The sequence below is a fragment of the Polyodon spathula genome, chromosome 19, assembly GCF_017654505.1.
Source record: "Polyodon spathula isolate WHYD16114869_AA chromosome 19, ASM1765450v1, whole genome shotgun sequence".
Taxonomy (NCBI): Eukaryota; Metazoa; Chordata; class Actinopteri; order Acipenseriformes; family Polyodontidae; genus Polyodon; species Polyodon spathula.
The window spans coordinates 23,147,465-23,170,890 of record NC_054552.1 but is presented as its reverse complement, the minus strand read 5'-3'; the positions used below and the strand labels follow the sequence as shown (position 1 = coordinate 23,170,890).

The 23,426-nt window shown below is 39.3% G+C and overlaps 1 protein-coding gene across 3 annotated transcripts in view; it reads left to right on the top strand.

The window, feature by feature from the left end:
- The window catches only part of LOC121295116 (coiled-coil domain-containing protein 33-like), a 120,231-nt gene that overhangs the window by 22,426 nt on the left and 74,379 nt on the right, over nucleotides 1-23,426 (top strand). For all 3 annotated transcript variants that reach the window (XM_041219523.1, XM_041219524.1, XM_041219525.1), the window contains exons 5-6: nucleotides 10,855-11,018; nucleotides 22,735-22,868. In XM_041219523.1, the coding sequence (XP_041075457.1) occupies nucleotides 10,855-11,018; nucleotides 22,735-22,868 (298 nt within the window). The remainder of the gene's footprint in view (nucleotides 1-10,854; nucleotides 11,019-22,734; nucleotides 22,869-23,426) is intronic.

The window sequence follows — 23,426 nt, the reverse complement described above, 5'->3', positions numbered from 1 at the left end:
TAATATAATGGAGAAACAGAGAGGTAAAGTGGGTGTTTCCAGGAGAGAGAGAGAGACATTAGCTATGCGTCAGGGAGCTTCACTTAGCAGTGTGCAGTCAATAGCTGGCAAACCACTAATGTAAGTGGGTTTAAAGGTTGTCCTTGGCCTTCTGAGTGCTGGAGAAGGGATGATCAATGTTCTGTGACTCCGTGACTCTGCAGCTATCAGGGAGGCATGCAGGCATCCATCGATCTGGCTCAGGAGGATGAGACTGGTTATCCAGGCACTAGGACTGCATGACTCCTCAGCTATGTAATATAGTGAGCCAAGGAGGAAAGAAGAAAGATGGGAGAAGGAAAACGACGAGTTAGCTGGGAGGATTATCTTGATGTTCGTACACGTATTTAAATAACTGAGCAAACATTGCTTGAAATATGGCAAAAATGACAAATATGCCTCTCTTACACCAATATTTATATGTACTGTGTTCACTGACTAAAACCCATTCTCCTTTGTTTTGTATATCAATTTGGTGGGGTTCATTTTACTACTTTACATTTTATGACTTTATTACAGCGCTATGGTTCACCGTGCAAAAAATACAATTAACAGAAGTTTCAACATTTGGCCAGTGAAACATATATATACTGATGCACAAAAGAAATGCAACACTCTGGTCTAATGAATTTAATTAAATATTTTAAAAATAGATATCAAGCAAAATCACGGAAAATGTGAACAAAAGATCAGATACAGATCAAAGAATCATGATGAGTTTTCAGTATGAAACGCGACACACTGTTAAAATGAAAACATTACAAAGTTAGTATCAGGTATGACCTCACTAAGCATTAACACAATCCTGGCAGCCTTGACGCATAGACCTGATCAGCCTCTGGATAGACTGCTGTGGGGGTGTTCCGCCAATCTTTCTGTGCAGCTGCAGCCAGCTGATGAAGATTGGCTGGTTGCGGTGGTCCACTGTGGATGGCACTGGCGATTTGGTCCCACAGATGTTCTGTTGGACTCAGGTCAGGAGAAAAAGTTGGCCACAGCAAGACCTTGACATTGTTTTCTTGAAGTCGTGCAATTGTAATCCTAGCACTGTGTGGTCATACATTGTCCTCCTGGAAAGTCGACACTTCTGGATTGGCTTGGAGGAATGGAAAAACTGTTGCCTCAAGGTCTTCATCACTGTATCACTGAGCAGTAAGGTTGCCCTCAATCTGCACCAAAGGTATTCTTGTCTTAAAGGAGATTCCTCCCCACATCATCACACTTCCACTGGTTGGCTTGAACAATGCAACAGTCAGAATAACGATCCTGGGCTGGTGTGGTGACCCTCTACCTTCTAGAACGTGGCCTGTCCCTCACAGAGCCGATTTCATGGTTTCATTGGTCTAGTCTGCTGATTGTTGAAGCAGAACATCTCATTCTACGGGTAACTTCTCTCATAGACTGGCTGTCTTCAATCATGCCGAAAGCAACCAGTCGATCTTCATTACTCAAGCGGGGCATGGTCACTTCTTTCGCTTTTCTTACGTTAATTAAAATCATGTCTTTTCGAATGGCTATTTATACAGATTCTGGCAATTTTAACATAACTCAAAAACCAAACACCGAGCACCTGCCGTTTTTTCTGAAATCACATGACTTGAACTCATTATTTTGTTATTCCATGGAACAATACTACTCAAGCAATAACAAACCTATCTGCTCACTATTTAAAATGTAAATAACTTGTATGTGCCCAATGAGCTATTGCTGTAAAACTTAGACTGTTGCATTTTCATTGTGCATCAGTATATATAGATCACTGTTTAGACATAGTTCTTTATGATTTAGATAAATGAGATCGGTAGCATGCAAATCGAACTCGTTTGTAAAGAGTTGTAGTTTGTACCTTTGAGGCTCATGCTGAAATATAACAGCGTATATAAATTATGTCTAGAGACTGTTCTTCTGGATTGTTGATTAACTGATGCTAGTGGGTACTCCCAAGTCCTCATTAATCTGTACAGGCTATGATTTATTTTTGTAGTGCGCCATGGCAGCTGTGGTTGTTACAATTTAAAGAATTTCAGATCCACAGATACCTGAGAAACTGTGAAGTGAATTGAATTTGAGACAGGGCTTCATTTTAAGATGTATAGACCAGACTACAGACAGACTTGGCACTCCACAAAGCTCTGTAATGAAACTATAAATGGTTGACCGCTAATGATTTAATGCAGTATTGTCTGGAAATCATTATCAGAACTAGTCAGAACTTGGCAATTGTTGGACAGGTATGACTATGGAGCAAATTCAGTGAAAAAACACAGCACCCAAGTAATTGTCTAGTTCTACAGTGACATACTGTAGGCACAATACAAGTTGCTGGTGAAACTTTATTTTTTTTTGCTTGGGCACTGCCAGTGTATATGATCTATATTGTTTAAAGACAATTTACCTTTGTATACTATGTAAGATTTATTGCTCTTTTTCTTCAGTGCAAAGTATGATAATTTTCTTTCTTTCACTAAACTGATTAGGCCCCAAATTCGGTATGTTGCAAGGTTTCAGCTTTGGCTTTGTGCACATGCCTACAAAAAAAATACAGTTTTGTATGTCTTAAAGAATAAAAACCAATGTTCTTTTTCCTACATTTTCAGTATCCTGCCTAGTGTGACATTCTAGTTGTGAGGAGCTCTGGTGTTCGCTTACATTGACAGCTTTGAGTTGTCATACAATTCACATCATTATTAGACTCCCTTTATGACAAGGATTTAGTAGAGGCCTCTGTTCGTGTGGATGTCGAATTTATTGTTGGAGATCATCCCATTTGTGATGAAATGTGTGATGTCAAAACAACAATGCAGTTATACCAAACAATGCTGTCACTGGACTGAGTTGCTGCTTTGAATAAAATGACTATATAATAATGCAGTGAGCATGTAAACCTGTTCCAATGTAGACCCTTTTCCATTGTAATTGTGTTTTATTTCATGATGTTAATAAGGGGGTCGATCAGATACCCCCGGGCAGAAAGATATCAGGAGGGTTGCATTACATCAATATTTGTATCCACTGCTTTTTAGATGATCTAATGTAGACCCTTTGTCTTATAATACCAATGAAATAAAAGCTATTCATTAAGAAAAAAATTAAAAGTTACTAACAATTCAGCACTCTGCTAAAAGACACTCTGAAGGGTACTGCCATTTGATGGGGTTGATATGTCTGAAATGATTAAAATAAACAAAGATCTCAATGATGACCCCCTCAGCCCCTCCCCACACAAGTAATACATGTGACTGAATCCCAATTATGTGGCTTCAATTGCTGAAGCAGCTCTTCGGAGCACAGATTTCCCTAGAGAAGGCAGGAGGCAGGACCAGACAGTATCTAAAGCAGCATTTCAAACCCTGGTCAATACGTCCTGTTGAAAGCCAAGCTGCTTCATCCCTCCCAACTCCTCCACCTTCCCTGCAGCAAAACGCTACACCGGTCTTCAGGTTGCAAGAGCTGTTGATTGCCTGGCACCCTCCCTTTCCCCTACATCAAGCCATAGCAGCAGCAGCAGGAGCTCTGAAGCACCTTCCTTGCAAATCAGCCCCGGGTCTCTTCAGTTGCTCTTTCATTAGTACTCGGTCAGATTGTGTTTTTACACACAAGGGGTCCAGTGGAGACCCCCTCCCCTTCCTTCCGCAGTCACCCCATAGGTGCAATCTCTACAAACAGGCCCTCAATATTCCTACTAATTACGATGGCACGGGCAATTACAAGCTGTCATTGGATAAACTGGCTTTTTAATGGAAACAGAATGCTCTTGTTTATAGGTGATAGGTAAACATACAAGCACATTTTTTCTGCTCTTTCAGTACACATACAAGGATTGGACAAACTCTTTAATCCTGGTAGGGTTTTACTCCCATGGGTAATTTATGGACTGTCTTATTAACATGTCTACATACATTAGAAACGCAGTGAATTAAGGTACATGGAAAATGTACCTTATAAATGTTGGTGGTATTAAGATCACTGTTTGGGTCTCATATCCATGATTAGTAGTAAAATCCTTAATAGAAGTAGACAATCATACAGGTGGATTGTTAAGTCAATTGTCTTGCATCAACACAACACAATTCTAGAAACACAGGTCAGTGAGGGAATTGGTGTCACAGTCTGGTTCCTATTTCCATCCTTCCATTTCGGGATCGATAATGTCAGGGAGATTTTTGTCTGCTGAAAAGTTTTGGATTAACTTCAGTTGTGCTTTGAAATCTATAACCACCAGCTTCAGACAAATGCAGCCGTTAGATTTCAACTCATAAAGTATCCTTTAAAATCTGCAAACTCAGTTCTGAAACCCTGCTGATAAACACTGTCTTTAGAATCCTGCTGTGCACTAGCTTGGTCCTAGACTCTGGTTCTCAGGATTGCCAGCCCTGTTCACTTCCTCTGAACTCTGCAGAGATTGCCAACAAAGACTCCTGCCAAGGCTTTTGATTTTAGTTAAAATAGAAAGGGAGATTCTGAAGGTTATTAGTGTCTGATGCAGACAGAGATTTTTGTCTCTAACATTTTTTTTTTCTCTCTTGTAAAGTAGATAGTAACTTGCCTGGATTTTGTAAAAGGATATTAAGGTTTAGGACACCCCACCTACACGAGGATAGGATCTCTTTAAAACTATACAGACCCAGCAGAATAAATATGTATACAAATACAATTGAACATCCATTTGTACATGAAGAGACATTATTGTCGCTGGAATCTGGCATCCTACAATATATACTACAAAAAGAAATGCAAATGAAGGCACATTGTTTACCCATTTCGCGCCTGTCAGAGCCCTTGCTCAATAAATATCTCGATGAAACTGAAAAGATAATTGTCCTACTTTTACAAAAAAATATTGTAAGGACAAATGGTATTCTCCTCCTAATACTCTGTTCAGCAGTAGACATACTGTAGTATAATGACAGAATTTAACGTAGATTTAAAAACACTCTGCATTCAATCAGAACGCGCCAGACCTAACCAAACACAGTCCCATGAATTGGGTCAAACCAAAATGGCTGGATTTGATGATCCCTATTCGCTTATATTCGGGTCTTAGAGTTCCTGAACAATGCCCACAGATGCACGTCTCCAAAATGTAGCTGCCATAGGCATGTGCTGTCCTGCAGTACCATAGTGAATGGTCTGCAGGCTGCAAGGTTACCCTGTAACTGACAGTGTCACCTCAGAGTCACAATGAAAAGCTGTGAATTGCAAACACACATGCCAGCTGGTACAGAGACAGACTTCCAGAGCCACAGCAGGTGTGAAAATAAAACCTAATTATTGGCGAGAGTTGCAGAACATGACTGGCATTAAACACATCCTTATTGCTGTGAAGTAGCTATACTCAATTTAAATGCTGGTAGAACAGACAGCTGGACCACATCTATGTTTTTTTTTACTAATATTTCACTGTGAAAGGATGCATTACATTGTCAGAGGTTGCCTGTGAATCAAATGCAAGTCTTCATATCTGGGAATAGCACTCTGCTTTCATCTATCCATGTACCTATATTTGTGTTACAGAGATGCAACAATGAATTGGTTATTGATAGTGATGGCTATAATTTGTATTGCCTCTGTTGTACAGTTATGTATCGATTAATCATTTTGGTCCCCTATTTGGAGTTATGTAGTTAGCTACCCACATGCTATCCTTGCACTTAACAAGATCTGCAGTTTGTGTTTGTTTAGTAATGGGAAATAGCAAAATCTACTGAAAAAAGGTTATCTTCTTGCTATTTAATTGTGTTTTGTTTTTTTCCATGCATATATTATATTACTGTGTATAATATTCTGCACCTGTATGGTTTCAGTTTTTATTTTATGACATTTTTTGTTTGAAGTGTTCTCATTAAATCAATTATGTTTTATCTGTCTGTTAAGACCTAAGGAAATTAGTTGCTAATTGCAACTCTGGTTACATCCAATAAATATAATTAGCGTTTGTGATTTCTTTTTTAAATTCCTTTGTCCAAAGCTCAGCGTCATGGGCCCCTCTTTATATGGTTTATTTTAAAATAGTCAGATCTTTCAGGGCTGTTTACATGACGTGCTCCTATGGCAATAGTCGCCGACAACTGCTGTCACCATAGATACGCCAGTAACTGGAATGTCTAACTATCCTATCTTAACTGTTATCAAGGTAAACATTGTGTAATATGTACAGGAATACAAACACAGAGTGTGTGTGTGTGTGTGTGTAGCTGTAAGCAAAATGGCAACATTGGAACAAGCAAAGCTTTTCATATAGGACCCAGTTCATCATTTATTCATCTTAAAAACTTTATACTTTTATACGGGTCTTACTTTATGTTTATTTGTACCTTTTACTTTTGTGCTTGGCTTGTTAGACAAGTGTATGTATTCTTGAAGTTACCTAGAGATGCTGCTGGATTTTTTTTATAAATGATATTAAAGTTTTCTGTTCCTTCGATCTGTGCGTTTTAAGAAAGAACAGATGCTGTGAGCTATGATTGAAGGTATGCAACTTTAGTCACAAAACCAAGATGTGTTTGAACCGAACCATGGTATGTAAATTGTGTCTAATTCAGTTGTGATGCAGGTTTCATCTGTGGCTGTAGTATAACTGCATTGTTATAGCTAAACGTTTAGCAGTGTAATCGTATGGTCAAGGGTTTAGTTACATGGTTTGGTTTAGATTTGTGCTGGTGCTGCGTAATACATGAATGTACATGGATTGGCTAAAATGACCTTGAGCATTATATAAAACCTGATAACAGTACTGTTGGGTGCCCCAATGCAGTACAGAAATGCTGCAATGTGATTGTTTGAAAACCTCTCTGCATGATATAGCTGTAAATACAAAACTCCTTTAGCCAGGATCTACTATGTTCCTCGTCAGTGTATAGTATTATAGACTGGCTGCTGCTTGCAATAATGCACTGTATTCATGTTGAAATCTCCAGTGCATCAATTCACCATCTTTCCAGAGCACTCAAAGATACATACAAATGTAGTACATAGATACATAAATGAGCAGAAGACTTTACTTTCTACCAAAACAAGAAAGACATGCAAGCGATAAAGTCAGAAGAGAAGATGGTGTTAAACGGTGTTCTGTATGTTCCGTAAGTGCATTTGAAAAGCTCAGTGATTGACAGGCCAAGGCCATTAGTGGGGCTTTCAGAATTCTTTGGAAATTACCATGTGACTAGAGGCCTGTGGGCCTCTCTCTCTTTCTATCTCTGTCTCTGGTAATGAAATCCACTCTCCAGCCTTGAATTATTGAGGAGATTGCAGTCCCACGGGACAGCACGTGTTGTCCCTTTCCAAGCCACATAGAGCCACCTTTGTAAAGGTTTCAGATCCCCACGGTAGCAACCTTGCAATGCATGTGCTGATCAACCAGGCAGGGATTAGTGCAATTAGAAAGAAAGGCTGTAGTAGCTGATTGGTGCAGGCTGCTGCAAGACAGCTTAGCACTGCATAGCACTGCCGATCATGTAACCTTTGGAGTGCTTGGGACCAGCACACGTTCCACTCTTCACAGATCAGGGGTTCTCAAAATGTTTTAATCATGTCCACTTAATTCAAATATCTCATCTGATTCCACCCATGGCTGTGAACAGCTTCCATAGGTGATGCCTCTGCTTTAGTCTCCATTACTGGAGATGGCCCTCATAGTAAAAGCATAGCAAAGTGTAACAAAATATAGTGAAAGCATGGTAAATCATAGGTAAGTGTTGCAAAGAATAGCGAAATATGGTAAAGTATATTAATAAACCTGGCAAACCAGGGTAAATTATAGCAAGTGCATAATTTAACCACAGGAAAAGCATGGCAAAACTGCAAAGATATCGTGCAATAATACCATGGTACACTTGTATGTACATAACCCAGAACAATTGCAAAAACATGTTTATTGACCCACAAGGTTTTGTGTATTTATTTACTTTATCCACTGTAGCGTAAGATAGTCCAAACTCGTATGGCATACCACTTGGTTAGACGTTTGCTTTGCAGGAATATGACATCAGTGAAACCCTTATCTTTTTATTATTCTCCTTTATAAGGGTCTGCAAGCCAGTGTTTAAGCAAATAACGTAAGGAATGAAATGTACCCAACTGTTCATAATGAGGCTGTCAATTTAGGCATTTTGGTGATACTGTACTATAAACCCACAAAGCTTGAGTGCTTTATTTATGTCACCAGAATAATATGATGACTTTCTTTGATTTTTTTCTCAAGTACATCTGTAGAAAATATATACTGTATATATTAATGTTATTAGTTCAAATTTGATATCTGGACATCATTTTGACAGACCGATTTTGCCAGTTGGTTTCTACAACCATCCTGACTCAAAGTCGGTGATGGCTGCTGTGTATATTAACAACAGGAGGCCCTGGCAGGACAACTGTAAATTTTAGTTTTATTGTCAGTCTTATCTGGCCCTTGGAAGCATGCTTTCTCACAGCACGTGAGAACCAGCCTGCTCTCTGGAGCCCCTGGGCAGAGACCACTGAGAGATTGGGAGGCTAATGCACACATATGGCAGGTGTTTCGAACCCCTATTAACATTATTTAATAGTTTGAGTATAAGATCCTCAGGATATAGGGGGCTGCCTGTGCATCCATCCAACATTATGTCACACTTACATTTTTGTTATTTGTTATAACTTGTTATCATTATTGATAGCTCTAATTGTGACATACAGTAATCTGTCACGTATCCGCCTGCAGTGAGACCAGAGTATGGGCAGATATGTAAAAAGTTGGTTGTTTTAAATACCATTTACAGCTGTGAAAATTGCTATATTCACACAATTAATGTTTTGTGATTCAGCATTTATTAGGGAACTCCCCTAAATCCCTTGTTTAGAAAGATACAGGGTATTAACCGAGTAGCTGTCTGCCGTGTGGGTGCGTGCGTTCACTGCTGAGTGACAGGCAAGAGATAGCCCTGCAGACAAACAGGATTTATTTACATATCCAGTCAACACACTCAACAGCTCACGTGACACTGCGCACAGAGTACATACAACACAGTGTACTTTGGGATATAAAATCTCGGAACTAATCTTCTGTGTTCAATAATAAACTAATGTTGCTGAAGAGCTTGATAATGGTGGATAAACGGTTAGGGCAGAGGTGACGGACGGATATACGATGGATTGCTTTACTTTTTTTTCCCACTCTGTTACACATCACAATATGTAGACCCTCTTCCTGGCCCAAATGTTAGGTCAATTATTAAATTTCCTTTTGAAGACTTATACTGGTTCACAAAGCAGCGGCCAGGGTGCTAACGCTTATTGGGCCCGATAAATCAGTTCTGTTAGCCCTGTTCTTCCACTTGCTTTATAAAATACAAAATTGTAGATCCATTATGCGTTCTGAATTTGATAGGCTACACTGCAACTATGACTTTGCACTCCCATAGCAAATATAACGTTACTATAAATTCGGTACCAGCTGTTACATTTTCTGATCCATATCAATATACCACTAAAGCATTTTGCTGCTGATCGGTTCTTGGTAGAAGGCTAAACTATGGAAGAATGTAATAAACAGCATTCACCCAGGAATAATATCATTAGATTGTAAAATTGAACAGGGTTCCGGACACTGCCGCGTTACCAAGTGATGGGGACTGAGATCAGGGCTAAGACTGGCTCTGTGGAGGGCTAGCGGTGGGGTTTCAAACCTTTCATCTCTGTCTAGTTCAATCGTAATCAAAAGATAGAAAGTTCCCATGCGTTGAGATTGCCGGTACACTGCAGGTTGAAGTTCCCTTAGGAATCACTAAAAGCCCATGTGTAACATGACGCTGTACAAGTTGCTCCCAATTGCACATCTATTCTTGGAGCATCTTTTCTGCAATTGGTACCCAATGCTTCAGGCTGTAGTATCACAGAAGAAACGCACTGCAACAGGTACCAATATTTACTTACTGTACATTTAAACAAGTGGGATTTTAATTGCAAATATACGATGCGCGCCTGTCGACTGACTTTGCGAGAGTTAGACACTAAAATTAAATGAAGATATAGTTTATACAAATCTGGGTAATACTTTTAGGTGTTTGCTTTAAAGAATTGAATGCTCTGTACCATTTATGCTTTTTTATAATAACATCTGAAAACAGAAATCCTCCATTTGATTACCTGCTTGACTAGAGTAGACCTGGACTTTAGTATACAAATGCATTCCTTTTGTAAAAAGAAATAGCATTTCTGTTCTTTTCATTTTAGTACAAAAGCCTCCTCCATTTGTCAAAGGCTTTGAGCTGTGTGGTTCAAGGTTGCTTTCTGCTGCTTTGCCAAATTAACTTCAAGGATGCTTTTAAGCAGGATGCTGAGCATTGATGTGTCTTTCAACCCTTTTAGGAATGAAAGCCTTGGTTTAGATCTACAAGATGGCTGCATTGCTGTCACTAGCTCCTGTCCATACTACAGCAATATGATTAAACAACATCATGACAGTGTACTGTATCAAGATATTTAACATTTACCAAGAATAGAAGCTTGTCAGGCTGCTCAAAGGAGGGGATTGTAAAACTTGTCTAGCCATGTCTTTTATACCCATGTGGCAAATGAAATTTAGGAGCATCGGGATAGAGGATCCTGAGCATGCTTAAAAGATACTAAAAATCTATTAAATTAATTGTAGGTAAAGTTTTAAAGGTAAATTCAGTATATAGATGTCAGATTGCAGAGTTCAGAAATCTGATGTGCACAAATTGCTACTTTCAAGAAAATGAAAGAAAATTTCACTCACATAAAACAAAGTAAATTACCTGAGATGTGAAACTAATATCATAATAAGTCTTTCTTTACACTAATTGTTCTGTCTGTCTTCAGGTGATGGAGGCCCCCCCTGGAAAAAATGAGGTGGCGCGTTCCCCTCTCACCAACAACTGGCACGTGTCCCGTCCCAGAATGGAGGCAATTACCGTCATCCTGCACGGAGCGACCAACCTGCCCCCCCTGAGTGACGGAGCTGTGCCCCAGCCTTTCGCCACAGTGTAAGTGCCAGTATGTCTGCCAGCCAAGCTAAAATACAAGGGTACTAATATTCTGAACACACCTGCAGCAAGTAACCATTTCAGGACATTTGGTCATACGGGAACAACAGTAATAGAGGCAGGAATAGGAACATTGTGAGTGACATCTGTGGTATGCAAATATATTATTTAATACAACATTTCAGTACTGATAATGATGTACCTGTGGCTGAAACATGTGTGGATACTTTGATAGTCATAGATAGTGTTTATATAGATAAATAGTCCTAATGTTATTATTTTTAATGTATTGATTGGTATTTGATACTAATTCCAGATTGGAGATAGGAGTACAAGTTATATTTTTATATAAGTTAAATTGCTTGCTGTGATTTCACAACTGAGGCGGCCATATCTTCCAATCGAGAAGGTCTTCGCTGATGCACTACAGGCTGAAACTGCACCTCACAAACACTCCTACATCTTCCTTGAGGGTTTCTTATATGCAAATCCAGTCTATGTTCTACGAAGCTGGTTAAAGAAAACGCTAGATCTGGGAAGAAAACAAAACCAGCAGACAGAACCTCCCAGGGAGTTCTGAAAGAGTCAGTGGAGTCTTCATACATGAGGGGACAGGTTAACCAGTGCAAGGGTTACAAATAGTTGTATAAAATCAAGAGTTATTATCATTATTATTATTATTATTAAGCAGACGCCTTTATCCAAGGCGATTTACAGAGACTAGGGTGTGTGAGCTATGCATCAGCTGCAGAATCACTTACAACAACATCTCACCCTGAAAGACAGAGCACAAGGAGGTTAAGTGACTTGCTTAAGGTCACACAATGAGTCAGTGAGTGAACCGGAATTTGAACCGGGGACCTCCTGGTTACACGCCCTTTTCTTTAACCACTGGACCACACATCCACATGCATATTATAAAGGTTTGGTAACGTGCCATGCAATATCAATGCAGTTCAACACGTAGAGCGTGACAGACAGACAGACCAACATACGGACAAGATCGGTGCATTTTTGAATGAGGACCCTAAAAACTCACCTTTTAATTAGATTTTTGAAGCAATGCAAGGTTTTCCTCAATTTTTGAAAAGAAAAAAATGTAAAATTGATTACCCTAAAATCTAGTGAGACACAACAAAGTTTCTTGTAGGTTTATTAGAGGTGGATAGGCGGGGTTGTGGGTCAGATATTATCCTCACCATATCATACTTGACATCAGGTAATGACTTTCATAGTGGCTAAAATCACAAACAAGAAAAAAGCCCCACGATAGCACAGTCCAACAGACACCATGCTGTTTTTTTCATTGGCGACCTGTGACCTACTGTTCAAGGAACACCCACCTCCTTAACAGGACCTCCAAGTGTCAGAAACCTGCAGTGATGCCTTTCATGCCACATTGGGCATTCACCGCATGCCTGACTTTCTCCATTGAAAAAGTGGGAGAGGAGCTTTTGATTTCCGAACGCCACTGCATGCCATTATCGATTCACATTCAGTGTGCAGCTGTCTGGCTTCCTGTAACCATAGTGAAATATCAGTGAAATAGATGCTTTTTGTTTGTGAAGGTCAAACTTCTATTTGGGATTCTAACATGCTCGCTCACAGAAAAATGATGTGGATGAAAATTATGGTGGGGCCAAACATGTGACTTCACAGTGCCTCAAAAAAAAAAATCGACACTGCTTTAATTCGTTTTTTGACAAAGGTGTCAGTATAACAAAATGTTGCAACTGTTTTGTTTTCAGTTTTTTAGCCCTGTAGCAGGTTAGAATTACAGGTATATCCCTGCACTTAGCTGTCAATTTAAACATGTAAGAGGCGGTACTGAACATGTTTTGTAGACTATGCAAAATCTGCCAAAGGAAGCAGTTTCAAAATACTCACAGTGGGGGGGAAAGACACTAGGATTATTGAACAGACATTTATTTTAACTTTATATTGCTTAATACTTCTGTAAGGCAGCATTCTGTTTTGTTGTTTTTAATTTAATTTTATTTAGGAAGCAGAATGTGTCTCATGTTTTCTGTCTCTGGTCAGGCGTAGCTATCTTTAGGACTTACAGTGTTATCTTACAGTTTTAAAAATGTACAGTTGTAATATTTAAGAAGGTTGGTCCCTCACCATCCCATGTTGAAAGTATTAGTAGATTTAGATTTCATGTTATTTTTTGTTGCTGTCCCCTTTCCTTTTTATAAAGTCATTATTACTGATTCTCATAACTTTTTTGTGTTAGTCTAGGAGCTGCTCATATGTTCTATTTGTGTACCATAGATATGTGTAACTTAGCCTAGATCAGCCAGAGTGTCCTTTCTGGAAGTAAGAGCCAGCTTTCCTTTCTTTGTGTTGGCAATATATTGCTTTGCACTGCTGTAGGCGGGGCTGACGACCGTTTCTACACTGTCATTTGGGTCAAAGCACCTAAACACAGACGTATACAAAAACAAAATAAAACACAATCAAGCAATTAATCACTAAAATGATCCTCCCTTAGTTTTATAGTTTAATGCAAAATTGAACATGATAATAAGACACTGGAGCTTTAAGTCATTCTGCAAATAATGAGTAAGAAACACGAATACTGTACCACTATAGACCTTCCACAGTACTGGATGTATTACATTGGATTCTTCTGTGCTATACACAGTAGATAGAAGTATATTAAGCCTGTCTACCTTACCTTATTTTGGCCCAGACCCAGCTAAGAACATTACTCATGATGGACACGTATGACCTCAATGTTCGAGTACTTGATACAGTATTGGCAGGCACTATTGCATTACTGTATAGGAGAACTGTTAATGAAATGAACAGTACATAAGATGATCTTCATCTATAATCTGAGAGACCCGACGTTTGGAACATAGTCATCAGGAAGGCAAGCTGAGTTGTAATATGAATTCTCTCTGCGCCTGACTCATTGTGTATCTGGGAGAGGTGTTTGGTGTTGCTGTTCATCAGACGGGAAAACAGAAGCAAGTCTATGAAGTCAATTCAAATGGGGAATGTATCTGTCATCACAGTTTACTGAATGAGTTGTGGTTAATAAGGTATCAAAGGATATATCCAGTGGCACCTAAAATTATTCTGTCGGTTTACGTTTTAATAGCCACTGTTTACTCAGTAGGTGGGTTGAACTGTATAAACAAAACAAAGGTTTGTCTCTCAAGCTCTAGTCCTCGTGCATCTTCTTGCTGATTTTTCCTATGTTTTTCATTGTCATTACCAATACACCACAGAAACGTGCCTAAATAGTTTGACAGATATTATTGAATTGATGAGCATAGTGTGTCCCTTGACACTGATTTAGGTATGACCATCATAGCAGTCAGAATCATTTTGAATCACATAAATTGTATTCATTATTTATTATCTTCAGTCTTTTAGGAATTATCTTTAGAGTGATCATGTGTTTGTTCTGGTCATCACATCCTGGTGAGTTTTATTTTACGTTTAGAGCATCCCTCTGGTCTCAACAGAGCTCTCAGAATCATGACTTCATTCAGGTACACCAGAGTATAACCGGTAACCTGCTCCTAGTGGCAGTAAAAAATACCGCAGTTGCTCTGTGTTGAATGATGTTTCTTTGCAGACAACCAAATCGCAATGCTTTTTTGATTTTAAAGCATTGTGTCTTGCACATGAATTAGGGATTACAAGTGTTTGGTCTCTGACTGGATTTCTAAATGGCCGCCCAACAGTACAATGTCAACGGTGAAGCAGATAGATCATAATCTGAAACCCCTAGCTTTGTAGCTTCAATTAAAAGAAGAGGACATCTCAAAAACTCAACAAATGCATTTTGGTTTTGTGAATTCAAACACACTTCTGATACCTGGGGCAGTAACAGGGATGGGTATTGGCATATTCCTTAAGTACAGGTGCCGTTTGATGTTTTGCCCAACTAACGAGGACCCCATGAATAATAAATATCACTTTCAACAGGGGGAACAAACAGGACAGCTTACACAGAGCAAGAGACAAGATGCCCGGGAATGTGTGTCTGAATTCAGCCACAGGGCAGGCTTCATTCACCCCAGATGTGTTGTAGGGATAATTATCACCCCCAGTGCCAGAAGCCCTCCTAATCAAGACTCTGATTAGCAGACACAGGAAGGAAGATTGAGGCTGAGGGTAGGGAAGTGGTCCTGGCGTCAAAAGACTCTGCTCCAGAAGAACTGTTCTACAAATGATTTTTTAAATTCTCCCCCCAGCCCCCCACCCCCTAAGGCAGATCTTCATTAAATTTTACTCTATGTCTGGCTTTGAGGGAGAGAGGAAAGGGAGGGTGGGCTGTATCGGAAAGGGAAGCTGTTGACAACCGTCAAGGCTACTGATAATCTAATGAAAGATAATGCTAAGTTATTATTTAAGGGTCAGTTTGGTATTCTGTCTCGCTGCAAGAATTGCAACAATATTGATTTGGCTTCCAGCAATCCCTTGGTGACTCCCACATCATATTTCTGATTTCAAAGTCATTGAAGTGGGAGGGACACTATTGGGTTCTCCCCAGTGACTCTCATGATGTTCCAGCATGTAAACCACAAGATGGACCGAACAATCTGGACTGCACCATTTTATAAGACTGTGTATAACATACTTTAATTGTAATTCAGAAGCAGTCTATAATTCAGTGATGCCCTGAATGCTGAGCTTGAAAATTGAAGCATGAAGCAAGATAAACCCATACCAAGAAAAATGTTTGGATTAAAAAAGACATGCAAGACCATGAATGCAAGTTTTAAAATAAGAACTTTAAAAGAAGGAGGATCATGCAATGATAAGGAAGGATTGCATGCATGTCTTTGAGGTTTTTTTTTGATATGGGAAAGAAGCAGACAGAGAGTGAAGAAAGAAAGCGAGAAACAGCAATGTCTTTACTCTGTTCTTATTATTCGTAGGATTCTTTTTTGTCAAGGTACAAGGTAACTTGTGTATTACTGTTAGTTTTAGATGCAAGTTAAATATGATTCAGTATAAATATTTGAAGTACTTGTTTTGGCAGACAGCTGATGAGGGCATAGCAGAAACATTTGTCAACTGGGTTTCTAGTTGGATGAGTTAGTGTTTGATTACAGTATGGCGGCAATACCTGTACAGTATATGGAAATATAGACCTCCTTGAATTTATAAACATTCTTTTTTTGAAGTAAAAAAGAAAGACATTGAGACCTTGATATACTGTAGCTATAAGAGGAAGATAGAGAGGCAGAAAGAAAGGATGAAAGAAAGAATAGAGGAGGTTACTCACATTGTAGGGATCCCAAGAACAGGGTTAGGGTTAGGGTTAGAGGCAGAAAGAAAGTATGAAAGAAAGAATAGAGGAAGTTACTCGCATTATAGGGATCCCAAGAACTTTGTTTTGTTTTCCCTCCCCGTGCCCAGCATCTCCCCTGGATACACACACACAGACATTGAGTGGATAGGGGCAGAAGGGAAACAGCACTAGAGTGTACAAACAAAACATCTTGCAAAGCTCCTGTTAGGTCACAGGGCTCCTTCTCATTTCTGAGGAGGCTCCCCGTGTCTCTGAAGCCTTGAGGCTGTAACTATGAACTCAAGGACCACAACTATCCTCGTTATAGCAAACAGAGCTCACTGTACCCCCACCCCTGCTGGAGTTCCAGCAGCTGCTGATGGGTAAGAATGACCACCAAGAGCTGGGAACTGGGACAGTTCATCCTGGCTAAAAAAACGAACAGAACTCCTTTATTAGACGTAACATTTATTAGATAAACTGGTGAGTCAACTGAACTGTGAATCAGCCTTTTTCTTTGTAATTCAATTCATTTTAACAGTCATGCAGAACACAAAACTCAAGGGATGGTGTATCAGACACTACATTACACATACAATTCCTATAACCACTGCAAAGAAATTGCTGAAATGACTGGAATAGATGTGACTCCTTTTCATCTAATTTCATTTAGACTTTCTCTGGAGAAAACTACATGAAACAATACTATTCTATAAACTAATTCATAGAGTTCCTTTTAGAGGAAATCTACAAGTGTTCATCTTAATGGTTCTGCTTGTACACACCCTGCTGTAGCTTTCCACCCTTTGGCAATCTCTGTCTGCAGCAGCATTGCAGAATCCCAGGAGCACTTTTTAATGATTTATGGTTTTTTATCTTCTACTGTTTATTTACAGTGAAGTTTTTAAAATTAATGCCCCCCCCCCCCCCCCCCCCCCCTGCCCCCCCCCCCTCCCCCAGATCTTCATTAAATTTTACTCTATGTCTGGCTTTGAGGGAGAGAGGAAAGGGAGGGTGGGCTGTATCGGAAAGGGAAGCTGTTGACAACCGTCAAGGCTACTGAAAATCTAATGAAAGATAATGCTAAGTTATTATTTAAGGGTCAGTTTAGTACTCTGTCTCGCTGCAAGAATTGCAACAATATTGATTTGGCTTCCAGCAATCCCTTGGTGACTCCCACATCATATTTCTGATTTCAAAGTCATTGAAGTGGGAGGGACACTATTGGGTTCTCCCCAGCGACTCTCATGATGTTCCAACATGTAAACCACAAGATGGACCGAACAATCTGGACTGCACCATTTTATAAGACTGTGTATAACATACTTTAATTGTAATTCAGAAGCAGTCTATAATTCAGTGATGCCCTGAATGCTGAGCTTGAAAATTGAAGCATGAAGCAAGATAAACCCATACCAAGAAAAATGTTTGGATCAAAAAAGACATGCAAGACCATGAATGCAAGTTTTAAAATAAGAACTTTAAAAGAAGAAGGATCATGCAATGATAAGGAAGGATTGCATGCATGTCTTTGAGGTTTTTTTTTGATATGGGAAAGAAGCAGACAGAGAGTGAAGAAAGAAAGCGAGAAACAGCAATGTCTTTACTCTGTTCTTATTATTCGTAGGATTCTTTTTTGTCAAGGTACAAGGTAACTTGTGTATTACTGTTAGTTTTAGATGCAAGTTAAATATGATTCAGTATAAATATTTGAAGTACTTGTTTTGGCAGACAGCTGATGAGGGCATAGCAGAAACATTTGTCAACTGGGTTTCTAGTTGGATGAGTTAGTGTTTGATTACAGTATGGCGGCAATACCTGTACAGTATATGGAAATATAGACCTCCTTGAATTTATAAACATTCTTTTTTTGAAGTAAAAAAGAAAGACATTGAGACCTTGATATACTGTAGCTATAAGAGGAAGATAGAGAGGCAGAAAGAAAGGATGAAAGAAAGAATAGAGGAGGTTACTCACATTGTAGGGATCCCAAGAACAGGGTTAGGGTTAGGGTTAGAGGCAGAAAGAAAGTATGAAAGAAAGAATAGAGGAAGTTACTCGCATTATAGGGATCCCAAGAACTTTGTTTTGTTTTCCCTCCCTGTGCCCAGCATCTCCCCTGGATACACACACACAGACATTGAGTGGATAGGGGCAGAAGGGAAACAGCACTAGAGTGTACAAACAAAACATCTTGCAAAGCTCCTGTTAGGTCACAGGGCTCCTTCTCATTTCTGAGGAGGCTCCCCGTGTCTCTGAAGCCTTGAGGCTGTAACTATGAACTCAAGGACCACAACTATCCTCGTTATAGCAAACAGAGCTCACTGTACCCCCACCCCTGCTGGAGTTCCAGCAGCTGCTGATGGGTAAGAATGACCACCAAGAGCTGGGAACTGGGACAGTTCATCCTGGCTAAAAAAACGAACAGAACTCCTTTATTAAACGTAACATTTATTAGATAAACTGGTGAGTCAACTGAACTGTGAATCAGCCTTTTTCTTTGTAATTCAATTCATTTTAACAGTCATGCAGAACACAAAACTCAAGGGATGGTGTATCAGACACTACATTACACATACAATTCCTATAACCACTGCAAAGAAATTGCTGAAATGACTGGAATAGATGTGACTCCTTTTCATCTAATTTCATTTAGACTTTCTCTGGAGAAAACTACATGAAACAATACTATTCTATAAACTAATTCATAGAGTTCCTTTTAGAGGAAATCTACAAGTGTTCATCTTAATGGTTCTGCTTGTACACACCCTGCTGTAGCTTTCCACCCTTTGGCAATCTCTGTCTGCAGCAGCATTGCAGAATCCCAGGAGCACTTTTTAATGATTTATGGTTTTTTATCTTCTACTGTTTATTTACAGTGAAGTGGGATCTAGATCTGCTTTGCGACTTTTCATTTAACATGACATATTAACCAGGCATTATTTAAATGTCGTTTTAAAGCTAGCTTGTTTTAATTATTTAAGAAGCATGTCTCTACTGTTTGGGATTGAAGCGTGTGTTTTAAAACACTCTGTAACCTTACAGAGCATTTATGATTACAGTTTTATATTGGTGATGGGCAAACTTCATAGCATTTGGATGTCCCTAATAATTCTTATCTGAAAACATACAATTCCTATTTCGGCTAAAACAAACTTATTGTAGTGATTCTGTCAGTGGAAATCTTGTGTCAGACAGGTTCAGTACAGGGAAAACAGAACCAATGCATTAATCAATTAAAATGCTGTGGCATCGCAGAACATCAAGATATAAAGTCATACATTCAGTGCATTTAATTATGGCACATACACATTTATTATAAAACTATTACAAATAAAAAAAAAAAAAGTACAAATACATATGATTTAATTAAGAAATGTAGTTAAAAATTTATCAATTATTTATTTAAAATTAATTATGTAATAAGCCTTAACAGACAATCCAAATGTGTCACATGATTCACCTTGACAGAATCTTCACGTAGCTGTAACTCGCCCACAGGGCATTTGCTACAGGAGGAAATTCCTCATGTGAGTAGACCAGATTAAATGTGTCACTGGATGAAATGGCTGGATTAAATTTGTCACTGGGTGAAATGGCTGGATTAAATTTGTCACTGGATGAAATGGCTGGATTGCCATGCTAGTACCAGGAAGTAATGGTGTGACATCTGCATCTGTGAGGGTCTCATTTTGTCTTGCATATTTAAAATGAGATTAAGGCAGATCCTGCCTTGTATTTCTACCGGAATGAGCCCTGCTAGGAGAGGTTTGTTGGAGCTCCTGTTTTATGTGGTAGATTCCAGTAAACAGTTTGTCTGATCCAGTCATTTTAAAATAGTTTAGAAACCATGCCAGGCTGGAAACAGCAGGGAACAGCAAAGTCCAATAATAGACAATGAAATACTGAAAAACTAAGAGCTTCTGCAATCTGCAGTGGAGAAGGCGAGGGATGTCACACTGCTTTGCTAAACAGGCAGTGATTGAGTGTGTGCCTAGAGCTATAAGGGCTGCAGGATTCACAGCTACCTGGAGATGTGTGTATTCCAGCTGCACAGAGGAAAAGAGACTGCGTAGCCTCACGTGAGCAATCACTAAAAACAACCTACTCTTTTAAAGGACAGTTTTGTTACCCTGTGACTTTGCATTGTATATTATAGAGTTATAGGACTGTAAACTCTCACCCTGATTGCTTTTTAATGTCATATTCAATACAAAAAATAGCAGAGCTCAAATGCAGTGATAATTCATGATTGCTTATTTTTTGTTATCAATTCTTAGAACTGGCAAAGTGAGATATTTTACATAATTAACAATCCCATGTATGCTAAGACTCCACGATTTAACTTTGTTTTTTAATGTGTTGATTTGTTCCTATTGTGAATACCAAGCAGTCTGCAGCTTTTGTAGCTTTTGATGTGTGGCGAGACTTTATTAATTCCTGGCCTAATTTACATTCTGAATGATAATTATGAGCTTCTGGGTTTCAAATGGAACTTTGGATTTGATCCATGTTCTTCTGCCGTGAACATTTTTTTTCATTCATCAGACATGTAAATCAATCATGACAGATCTTGTACAAATTAAATTTTATCTTTAGTCATTATAATAAATTATTTGTTTCAGAACATTAGTCATGGTTTTGTACTTATTAAAGGCTCAACTAGTAAAAGCACAGTTATACATTTCAAGCCTAAACAAAACTGTCACCACGGTCAATTACAGTATCTAGAAGTTAGTATTGGGCATTAATGCTTAATAAATGTTTCCTATGACAACAGTTTCTTCACACCTTCACCTTTAAGACCTATATAGCAAAAGGAAGTTCACAAAAGGTGAGATTTAATGAAATGATGCTGTTAACTTGAAATACTTTAGTAAGAGTCTTGGTTAGAAGATGTTCTGTTCTCCACTTCAAGTTCAGTCAGCTGGAGAGACTGTGACAGCCTGTCAACCTCTCCTTCCCATATGCACTCAGTCGGGAGCAGCGGAGGATGTCAATTTAATAACTCTCTTCCCGGCACTGCTCCGCTCCTCCGGGTGCTCATTGCTCTCAACGTTAATGCAGGCTGACATTCCTTAGCTTGTTAGAACAAGCAATATCATTTGTGACTGCAAATATTGCAGGAAATAAGACAGGCTTTTTTTTAAACTGCATTATTGTATCTTAAAATACTGACTATTTACTACCTCTTTTATCACTGACCTCTGTAGCAACTTATAAAGACAACTTCTAAGAACGTTTCAATAGACCCACAATACAGGTTGTGACTGCTGTCTTAAGATACTCTGTGAAGACTGCTTTTGAAGTTTGAAGCCTATACTGTTTTGTATGTTTTTCTTGTTGTTTCTTTTCTTGTGGTTTCTTTTGACGACAATGAAGAGCAGCACCAGTAACAGGTGACTGCGTGGTGTGCAGGGTGAGTCATACAGACAGCAGAGTGAAGGCTGACTGGCTGGCACGTCCTGGCTGTGTGCGCTCCAGCAGACCCTACTGGCCAGGCCCCCAGTTAGCTCAGAGCAGACACCAGCAGAGCTCCTGAGTGTAAAGAGGCATTTGGCTTGGTCATGTTTGGTAGTGGATCAGAGCTATTGGGGGCATTGCTGCAGTGAGGGGCTTTCTAAATTGAAGGAAATGTTTTGAATGTGCAATTTTACAAACCCTGAAGCAACTGGGTCAAAACAGGACACAGTCGACTTCAGACAGGTATAAACAAGTCTCCTCATTCATTTTCCCAATCTGCCAGTGTAGGAACGAAAGGGCCCCCACAAACAGGACTGCGCCGCATCGATTCCAGCTGATTAGCAGAAGTGACGCTCATTATATTAGCCGGCCTCCTTGAAAGTGTTCCTGTGACAGCATTTGGGAGGGGAGAGGCTCTTCTGTAGCCCACTGATCCTACAACAGAGCCCACGCATTCAATGAGGCAGATTAAGTGTGCCGGGTCTCCTGAGGGCTTGCAAGGAGATTCAGCAGGAGGGTGACTCCAAGCAGACTCTGTTAAGAAGGCTCAGGCTGTGTTTGTTTTAGTAAATGAGTAGAGGGAGCGGGGAGGTATTCTTGTGATTTAAACAGCGATTACGAAACGGATTCCCTTTTTATGTAAAGGTTTAGTTTAAAAAGTGGAACATTTGGCTTATTCACTTTATTTTTGTTTGGGTGTGTCGCTTTGCTCTGCTCTGTAATTGGTAGGCAGAAAACGTTTTACATTATTATCCTACCCAATGGAAGGACTTTTTTTTTTTTTAATTCATCCACACCGCATCACACAGCATCAAACTGTCCATGTTATCTTTATCCAATATGATCAATAAGTTTATTGCATTCACTTGTATATTCCTAAAAGCATTTTTTTTCAGTTCCCAGTAGTTTTCCCTCATATTACACCTTCATGCCATCTCGCCACACAATGGGCACCTTTTAACAATCGTTCTAAATAAAGCTTTTGAATCCATGCAGCAAGAGTGGCACGGATGAGAAGCAGAAGCTGAGCGCTCAGGGAGTGACCCACGCCACCGTGCAGCCCACGCACTCCCCATCATGGGAGGAGAAGGTGACAGTGGAGGTGGCTCAAGAGGACGTCAAGGATGAAGGTGAGCTCTCTGATACCATGAGTGGGACTCGATCCAGAGGAGTATTACTAGGGGCAAGGATGATTTATCCAGGCTGTTCATTACACCAAACGTATTGGCAAAAAATATGTATGCCCTTATGCAGAAACAGCATATTTACCTAAAATGTCAGATTTGTATTTATTATACTGTATGTTGAATGTTGTACTCCTATAACAAGACTTGTGTACAGTATGTACTGCACAGTGGTTCCAATAAGTATAATAATAACATTTCCCTCGTGGCACAAATAAATGTGCATTTTAATTCAATGTTATAACACTGGGGTGGAAACATAAGTTTCTTGGTTCCAATCTCTGGAGTGAGGTATAATAATTGCAGCTTGCATAATAATTCCATAAATCTTAGCTGTCGTGCACTTAAATTCATCATATACTGAAGGTATCAGATGTTTAGTTTTGAAAGAAAAAGCAATTAATTTCTACTACATGAGGTTAAGGTAATCTCAAATTGCAAGCCTTGCTTTGGGCCGTGATGCACTTCCTTGGTAATTTCACCTTTCAATGCCTGCATTCCTGC